The 9907-nt window shown below is 47.6% G+C and overlaps 1 protein-coding gene across 1 annotated transcript; it reads left to right on the top strand.

Moving 5' to 3' along the window:
• Positions 1-1471: 1471 nt before the first annotated feature.
• Positions 1472-4626, top strand: FEZF1 (FEZ family zinc finger 1). Its single transcript, XM_044760379.2, has 4 exons — positions 1472-2474; positions 2648-2782; positions 3034-3166; positions 3586-4626. The coding sequence occupies exons 1-4, from the start codon at positions 1674-1676 to the stop codon at positions 3942-3944; spliced, it is 1428 nt and encodes a 475-aa protein (XP_044616314.1). The 5' UTR covers positions 1472-1673; the 3' UTR covers positions 3945-4626.
• Positions 4627-9907: the final 5281 nt, after the last annotated feature.

The raw sequence follows: 9907 nt of genomic DNA, 5'->3' as shown, positions 1-9907 counted from the left end.
CGTGACCGCCGAGTCCTCCTTGCGCAGCTGCCGGTGCACGCCCGGCCCTGGCACACCTGGTCACAGGGCTAAGCTCCGCGCGATCTCAGGCTTGCAAAGGGGAGCGACAAGGAGGGTGCTCGCCGCTGCTGCGGGCGCGCTCCGGGCGGCGCCCTCCTAAGTGGCGAGAACCCGCGCAGCCGGGGTCGCAGCCACTGGTGTCTTCCGGAAACACTCCTTACGCTCTACGGCTCCTCCCGGGGAGTTTTGGCCGAGGCCTGGATGGGGGGCGTTGCAGAGGCAAGGTTTCCGCTCTCTTTCTGGGAGGCGGAAGCGTTGCTGTGGCCACGACTCGCGCCCCGCAGGTCGCAGTGCTCGCCGCTCCGCGGTGCACACACACCCTGGCTGCAGCCTGCGCTAATTTGAGGAGGCGTGCGGACACCAGCAGTAGGGAGGTTGAGGGAGGGAATCAATAGTTTCCCTTTTCCGCTCGACAATTACTATTTAAATTGCTCCAAGAGAGCTCTATCAGAGTACTTAGAAGAAATTCACTTTCCCAGCTTTCAGTGGAAAGGCATAAGAGTGCGCGTGGGTGTTTGTGTCGGGGGTAGGGTCTGGCCCTCGTCCAGGTTTCTTTTGGTGTGATACCAGCTTATTCCTTGCAACTCCTCCTCAACTTTGTGGCTAGAGTGTGTCTTTCGCAAGCTTATGTCTCAGCATCACGTTTACAAACCACAAACACATAGCAAGCCTCCCAAGGCCTTGAATTCTCAGGGGTGTTTTGGGAGGCCAGTTACCTGCTGGCGTCTTCCAAATGGTCCAGACTCGGTTCTGGCGGCGGAGACTCCGGGATGCCGGAAGCACTCAGCCCTGGGCCCTAGAGGAAGAAAGAGGGCTGTAGAGGAGCCCTGACCCGGGCCCAGACCCAGCCGGGCGGAACCATGCAAGAAAAATTAGGATTTCGCAGCCGGAGGCTTCCCGGCCGCGGCTTTGTGGAGCTTGGCATTTGATAAATATAGCCTGGCGTTTGCCCCTGAGTTAGACTCCGTTTCCTTATTTAGCCCTTGCACAATGATTTTAGATGATGTCACTTAGAGCTAAACGAGAAAATTGATCTCAGATTTGCTTGGCCTCTAAACCCTGGTTAAGCAGATTGAGAATTAAAAAGACAGAGGAAACAGCAAAGGGGGGGCGGGGGGGCGCGGAGGGTAGCGAAGTGCGCGCCTGAGAGTGTGTGCGCCGAGGGGAGGGCGCGCGGAGTTGCGGAGAGCGCCCCCGCCTCTTCTGGGCGGGGGAACCTCACTCACCAATGAAAAGTAGTCACTGACTGCAGAGAAAAAAAAAGTTTTCCTGTTGACTGTTGGAAGCGAATTGAGCAATTATCTAGTTTACCTTCTCCTCTTGGAAGTTAACGATTGGCGAGATCTTGGCTGCGTTATTGACACAACACTTTCTATTGATAGAAATAAGTAGTGATTGTCCCCGAGTCATTGGTGCGCCAAGAACTCTGCGATGGGCTGGCAGGAGTCCATTGGGCTGAGCAGGGAGGTTCGGCTGGTGATGCTGGGGAGGAGGAGGAGGAGGCTGCTGGTGGTGATGGTGCCCGTCCCCCTCTCCGCAGGTCTGTGACAAGCAGGGAACAAGGCAACGACGGTGCAGCCCGGCCCCGGCTGACGGACGCTGGCGACTCAGACATGGACAGTAGCTGCCACAACGGGACTGCCAAAATGTTAGCGACTGCTCCGGCCCGGGGCAACATGATGAGCACCTCCAAACCCTTGGCTTTCTCCATCGAACGAATCATGGCGCGCACCCCCGAGCCCAGGGCCCTGCCCGTCCCCCACTTCTTGCAGGGAGCCGTGCCCAAGGGGGATCCCAAGCCCTCTCTGCATCTTAACTCGTCGATCCCCTGCATGATCCCCTTCGTACCTGTGGCTTACGACACGAGTCCCAAGGCAGGAATGACGGGCTCGGAGCCGCGGAAGGCGAATCTGGAGGCTCCGGCGGCGCCGGCAGCGGCTCCCGCAGCGCCCGCGTTCAGCTGCAGCGACCTGCTCAACTGCGCGCTGAGTCTCAAGGGTGACCTGGCCCGCGACGCGCTGCCGCTGCAGCAGTACAAGCTGGTAAGGCCGCGCGTGGTCAACCATTCTTCCTTTCACGCCATGGGAGCCCTGTGCTACCTGAATCGAGGGGACAACCCGTGCCACCCGGCGCCCGGCGTTAACATCCACCCGGTGGCCTCCTACTTTCTCAGTTCCCCTTTGCACCCGCAGCCAAAAACGTATTTAGCAGAAAGGAATAAACTGGTGGTCCCAGCGGTGGAGAAGTACCCCGCGGGAGTAGCTTTCAAAGACTTGTCTCAGGCTCAGCTGCAGCATTACATGAAAGAAAGCGCCCAGCTTCTGTCGGAAAAAATCGCGTTCAAAACCTCTGACTTCAGCCGAGGCTCTCCTAATGCCAAGCCCAAAGTTTTCACTTGCGAAGTGTGTGGAAAGGCAAGTACCATGTAGAAGGGAGGTCTCCCTTCCTTCCTTTTTAATTTAATTTAACTTTCGTTTGTGACTATTTGTACACACTGGTTATGAGGTTGTCTCCTCCCTCCCCTCTCTCTGCCCGGTTTGATTTCGAAGTGCTTGTTGCGCTAACCAGTATGTGTCTTAACTTTAAGGTCTTCAACGCGCATTATAACTTAACCCGTCACATGCCGGTGCACACGGGAGCCAGACCCTTCGTTTGCAAAGTGTGTGGAAAGGGTTTCCGGCAGGCCAGCACCCTGTGCAGGCACAAGATCATTCACACCCAGGTGAGTTCGACTGTCTCAGTTTCACCTGGTTTACTTCGGAACGGTTTGTAGAAAAATGGCCGACAAACACTTAGTCTTTAGCATAAGGTGTGTTTAAAATTTGCTGGCTGGACAGGGGGAAATGCCATGTATGGTTTGCCTTTGTTCTGCTTAAAAGCGTGAGAGAGAGAATTAGTGTGTTTTTGAGTTTGCAGGACTCCACTTAATAACAAAATACCTTAACTTCTCTGCTTTTTCTCCCTTCCGCTTAGGAAAAACCTCACAAATGTAACCAGTGTGGCAAAGCATTTAATAGAAGTTCCACGTTAAACACGCATACTCGCATTCACGCAGGCTACAAACCGTTTGTGTGTGAATTCTGTGGCAAAGGATTTCATCAAAAAGGTATGGAACCTGGGAGATGCTGTCTTTCACGGTGGTCTTACCGAAAGCCCTAATCGTTTCGGGATATTTTAGAAAATGATTTTTTAAACGCAGCTAGTTACTGGCGCCTATGTTGCCATTCCAACCTCCTACCTCCACGTCTAATTAATAATAGAGAAGGACGTGGTTCATGTTCCGAGGGGGTCTTTCTTTTCAACCGCGTGTTCTCTTTTTATGTAATTAAATGTGGAGGGAGCGGCTCCATTGTTGCTGTTAAAAAACAAACTTGGGGAGAGACGTGCAGGCGCAGAGCGCAGCCCTGCACCGGCTGTCCGAGCTGCGGCAGCTGTTTCTATTGCATCGTTGTCCTTCGACCCGTCCGCTCCTCCCTTTTCAAGCTCTCTTTTCCTATCCACGTCCCTGTCATTTGTCTGTTTCAGGCAATTACAAAAACCACAAGTTGACCCACAGCGGGGAGAAGCAGTTCAAGTGCAATATCTGCAACAAGGCTTTCCACCAGGTTTACAACCTCACCTTCCACATGCACACCCACAACGACAAGAAGCCCTTCACCTGCCCCACGTGCGGCAAGGGCTTCTGCAGGAACTTTGACCTCAAGAAGCACGTCCGCAAGCTGCACGACAGCAGCCTGGGGCTGGCGCGCACACCTGCTGGGGAGCCGGGAGCCGACCCGCCGCCCCCTCTACAGCAGCCAGCGCCCGCGACGCTGCCTCCTCTGCCGCCGCCGCTGCCGCCCCCTGGGCCCCTGCAGACCGGGCTCCACCCGGGCCACCAGTGATCAAGGCCAAAGTCCCCTCCCAGCCCCAGCCAGGGTCCCCACTACTGAGGCAGCGGCAGAATAGAGCTGGACCTCCGGATCCAAGCTCCTCTGCAAACCCAGGGCATGTTGAGCCCCATGCGTTAGCGACCAGACGCCTCTGCATTCCCCGGCATTTCGCCTCTTGCATGCACCTGCTAAATGGTTTTGTGTATTATATTCTATATAGGCACTAACGATTATGAGAAAATTTGGGGGTTTTGTTTGTTTTCTGACTTTTTTCTTAATTTGGAAAAACTTTTTATCGCGGGTGGAGAGATGGTGTTTGTTTTGTTTTGTTTTTTAAAACAAATTCTGCGTGTATTTATTGAGATCCTACCCGGGAATGCTGCACCATTTTAATTTTATTATTGTATATATTTCCATTGTGTTGACTCTGCCGTCTCAAGATGCCTGCCAATTGTTGATGATCATTTCCTCTTTCCCTGAGGTAACAAAACACTGTGTGTATGTTATATATACACGCATAGATATGTGTGTCTGTAAAGGCACATTCCACATTTGTGAGCACACGTATGCACACATACACGTTAGATAAGGGTGGTTCATTATGAATGAATTTGAATTTTGGTTTTGATTCTTGCACGTGAAAATTGATTCATCGACTGTTGGAAATAAATACTTGGAACATGCTTATTTAATCAACAAACTTTAGGGCTCTGTTCATGTTATTCAGTTAGAGATCACTGATTCTGACTCCCTCATCCTTCCTCCATTTTAAAAAGTTCAATCCTGGGTTAGTATCACCCAAAGTTTGAACCGAAAAATTCACCAAGGGCGAATAATAGTCTCTCCAAATAGTTACAACTTTGGTAAAGTAATGAAATTTGATGAAGCTCAGAGACAGAAGATGTGGAGTTTTCTAACAGAAGGGTGCCTTTGTCCTGGGCCGTCTGATGTGTCTGTAGTGCTCAGTTAAATGGGAACAATCTGTCTAGGAGATGTGTGTAATATACATCCCCACACACATATTGCAATAATACCATGTAGACGGATATCTATTGTTAGCATCCTGAAGGCGCATACTGACTTGTACACAGCTGGCAAAGAGAGCCTCTATGTTTTTATGTGCGTGTATATGTTTATAGCCGAATATGCTTCCATTCAGGGAGGAAACATGGATGAAAACCAAATTGCGGCGGGTGCCAGGTCCTTGAAACGCTTCAAGTGTTAATCAGCAGCTCCGCTGTGAGCTCGGGCTCTGCTGTTTTCTAACTGCAAGTCTCCCCTGTTTTCTTGCCAAAACAGTGAAACAACTGCTAAAGACTTTAATTAAGAGGGGTAATTAGTTCAGATTTATCAAAGCCGGGTTGTTATACTATTAGCTGCTCAGTAGAAGCTGCTAGACAAGCTCACAGCCCAGCACAGCCATCCCGCTGCAGCGGGGCCACATCTGGGGAGAGAGGCTGGGGGGAGCGGGACGCAGGGGTCCCCGCCTCGCCACCCGGTCCCCGCAGCCCCCAGCCTCGCGGGTGCGTCTCCACCCCTCCCTCAGCCTCGCGCTCCCGCCAGGCCCAGCCGCGGCGGAGGGTCCACCGCGGATGCACGGCGCGAGCGCAGGCTCCGGGGAGCCCAAGGACTGCCTCTCCGCGCCGGGTCAGGCCGGCCTGGCCAGCTCCTGGAGCGCCCCGACCGTGGCAAGAGGGGAGCGGGGAACGAGTTTACATTTGCGGTCCCGCCTCACTCTTGTTGGTCCGGCGGCGCTCAAGGAAATGAGGAGCCGGGCAGCGACAGGCGGGACGAGGGACGGAGATGGGCCGGGGGCATCGTAGGGGCGCGGCGGCAATTTCCTTGGCAACCAGAACCCGCATTTCAAGACGGAGAAGGATTGACAGCTCCGGGCGCGGAGAGCCCGTGACCTGAAGGGCTTCTCGGCCGCTCAAGAGGCAGGGAGGTGATGGACAGCCACGGCGGGGGGACCGCAGGCGAGTGGGTGAGCAGGCCCCGGGGGCCTTCCAAGCCAAGTCCTACCCGGGCCCCTTTCGAGCTGAAGGAGCCAGCGATCCCGGGCAAAGAGATGGCCGGGAGGGTTCCCGAGAACAGAGAACTCCTGATTCCACGTGCAGACGTCGGGTCGAGACTCCCCCACTCTTGCCCCAGGGCGCACGCCCTCGCCATCCCGTCGCCCTCAGACTCTGGGGCTTTAAGTCCCAGCCCAGCGATCATTGGATCGAATCTCTATGTTTCTCTTTTCCTAACCTCCCCACACCCCACCTTATCCTTTGCTGAGATCAGATCCTTGTTAGATTTGACTTCGGGAAGAGATGCAGGGTCTTGGAATTCCACAGCTGGGTGGATTCTGAATCTGCGCGGCTGGCAGAAGTGCCATCTCTCCCTGAATATCACAGCCGTCTGGAAAATGGTGTCCCAGGTGCTGGCCACATTCCCTCATAGCTGCCCATGCCACAGAGGAAGTTTAGGGAAGCGTCTTGTAGTCTATGGGTAACCATCTTTTCGAGGTGGCATAGTCTGTATCTTGAAAGCATTTGCTCTCTTTGAGTAAACAGAATGAGGTCAGAGGTCATTATAAAGGGCAGAAAATGGTCTTTGGTTCTTGAATTAATTCTCAATAAGTATTTGAACTTATTTTCAAAACCCCAGGATGTAATTCTTCCAGACTTTCAAGGTGACACAGTTTTACTGGTGGAAAACAAAATGAACATTATTGAGGAAAATTACTAAGCCATAAAATACTTCCAGTTAGGAAGTTCTTGTATGTGGTATTCCCATCTACTAACCCATGCCAGTGTGCTTTGACTTATACTGAAACAAGAAGTCTTCTATGGAAAGATGGAATTGGTCTGTGGGGAGAGGGAGGGAGAGAGTGAGAGAGAGAGAGAGAGGGAGGATCTGTCATTGTAACCTGGAATGACTTTGTATAGGTCTAATTTGGGATGGTGCATTCGTTCCAGAGAAGGCAGGCGAAAGGAAATGGTTGTCTGCTCACAGGGTTGAGTAGCCTGAAGTGGTGGTGATTAAGTAGGAGAAGTGAAAAGGAAATTCTCTAAAATAAGCACTCAAGAGAACTACTTGTCAGGAGGTGAAATATCGATGAACTCTGACTTATGACAAAGCTGTTAGAGCTTACTAAACATCAAGGAGAATCTCCCTAAAGACAATATGAGTCTAGAGATTAAATTGAGGGGAGGGTAAAAACTGATGACAAGGGCTACTTAACTAATAGTCAGTGGAAGACCTTACAATCCACCCCCCCCCAACAAGTATTAAAAGGTGACTATTTTTCCCTTAACTAAATCTATGTGTGTATATCTGTGTGTGCTTACATAAATGTTTGTGTTCATTCATGAAACAGGTACTCTTAAAGTATGAACAGCAAATTGGCTCATCCCAGTCTACCTTCTTTTTACCAGAAGTTAACCAGCACATTCTTTCATGTTTAGGAAGGAAGAGTGGCTAGTGATGGGATTATCTGCAGAGGGAGGTGGTTTATCTTCCGCTCTCTCTGTTGGAATTGACTTCTGGCACAGAGGAAGATGGCACAGCCATAGGGCTTCAGGGAGCAGCTTTAGAAAGTTATTGACCTCGGGTCTTATGTTTTGTTCAGTTTTGGAAATCAGAATATAGAACAGAATTAATAATGTAAGTAGTTAGTTCCTTCCTATTTTGTTTTAAAACAGATCCCAAATCCTGATTTCCAATAATCTCTTCCCAAAGGATATAATTTGTTCAAACTTTCAAAATTTTAGTTTGAGAACAAGTTATTGTGCAAGATTAGGACTAAGGTATCGATTTTTCAGTAGTAAATGAAAGTGTTATTTAGGGGCCTCATCAAAGCAGTTACTTGTTAATGAAGTTTGACTCTTAGTGAGTTTCTTATTGAACTTTGCTCCTTTCCAAATATGAAAGAAATTAATCCACAAGGTGCCATGGAGTCATAATTTTCAGAATCTGTGCAGCCTGTTTGACACATGTCCCTTATTTTAGTGGCAGTTAGCAATGTCAGAAATCATAGTTTTTTTTACATTTGGTGACAACTCAAAGCATTGACCAAATTATAACTGTAATAGGTATGTTTTGTCTCTATAAAATGGTCATCCCAAAATATACCATAGAAAATACAAATTATATCAAATTCAAAATTAGGGAAGAAACAAAAATGTTTTCTTTGTCACTTTTAAACTCTTGTAATGGGTAAATTTTTGTTACACGTGAAGCTTAGGATTTTAAGGGATCGTGGCTTGCTCTATTACCAAACAGCATTTTTAAAAGCATGAAAATTAAAGACAAACATAAATCTCAATGGGTAAGAATATGAAGCTGTTGACTGGTTTGGAAAAAATTTTGATACAAATAAAACATTGCTTTCTTGCTACATTTTTGCCAAAACCACAGATTACTTTCACCCAAGAAATGATGTTTCCGTCAGGTCAATTAAAAACCAAAAAATAAACATATTTGTAAGTTAAAGATATCTTGTTACAAATTTCATTGCCTCTAGAAATCAATGCATATGTCCATTCCATCTCCAGGGCAGACTACCTAAAAACAAACAAAAATATATTAATCAACACACTGGTCATTTGTGCGCTCTTGGTGTTGAACTGCTAGTTCAACTGCTAGTTCAGTCCAGCATATGTTATCTCACTCCAGACAATAGAGAAGAGGAAGCCTGATGCTTAAATGACCTTGTTAGGAAAATCTACCTCCGTTATTATATTTTTCTGCTTGTATTGTGACATGTTGCTCATAGTGAACATTGAGGAAAAGTCAAAATCCATCATGTGCTTCAGTGGGCACAAAGTTATCACAAATAACTGTGCTCGTTTTCTGTTCAAGTTTGAGGTGACATTGGTGTCAAATGAAGTCATGTTGCTATTGGTCTTATGGAGATTAAGTTACTAAATAAAGATGAAATAAAATTCCTTCAATACAAGTCTCTGGGGCTAATATTTTGCTGTCAAACAAACAAACGTTGCTCTTGGGTACAAAGGTGTAAGAGTAAAGAGAGAAAGCCTCACGTATGAGTCCCTAAGTGGAGCTAGAAATCTATCACCAAATGGAGAAAAGATCTCCAGTTTGATTTCACTCTGTTCTTCTTGATGACAATAGTAGGGACTTTTTGTGTGTGAGAGATCTAGAAGCCCAGACCAATTCAGAGCCTTCTAATCACAGCAAACAAATATGGTGAGGTCTTTTGATGACCAACCATAGAAATGTAATTTGTCAGTTAAATGTTAACCAAATCTGGAGTAGATGAAACCCTCCACTAATGTAAATTGTTTGCACATATCTCTGAATAGGATTTGCCTTTTAAAAATTCTAGCCAAACCCAGAGTTTGGAACAAACCTCTACAGGACAAACAACCCGTTTCTTCAACAAATAATGTTAAGGGAGAGAAAGACAGAGAAGGAAAGGGAAAGGAAGAGGAGAAAGGGGAGGGGATGGGTGAGGGGAAGTAGAAGAGGGGAGAATGGGGGGAAGAGAGGGACCAAGACAGAGAGAACAAGAAAACCTATCAGTTAAAAAAGATCTTAAAAGTAGAATAACCAATTGCTGTGTGTGAATCTCATTTCAGTTCCAATGCAATCAAATAAACTATAAGCATAAAAGTCATTTATGACATCTGAGACTACTGGAAATTCGAACACTGGGTGTTTAATAAAATTAAGGAATTACATATTTTTTAAGATGTGAAAAAAGTATTTTGCTTGTGTTAAAAAATAGTTATTTTAGAGCTATGTATTCAACTATTTAAGGGTGAAATGATAAGATGTCTGTGATTTGCTTAAAAATATAGGAGAAGGGAAGTGGATGTAGGCACAGATCAAATAAGATTGGCCAGGAATAGATAACTGTTGAAGCTGGATGATGGTAAACAAGATTATATTATACATCCTGAGTACTTTTGATTAAATTTAAAATTTCACATAAAAAGTTTTAAAAATATCTTTTACAGTAAGTT

Source organism: Equus asinus, chromosome 1, assembly GCF_041296235.1.
Source record: "Equus asinus isolate D_3611 breed Donkey chromosome 1, EquAss-T2T_v2, whole genome shotgun sequence".
Lineage (NCBI taxonomy): Eukaryota > Metazoa > Chordata > Mammalia > Perissodactyla > Equidae > Equus > Equus asinus.
Note: the sequence above shows the minus strand (reverse complement) of the source record. Positions and strands in the feature narration are given on the sequence as shown.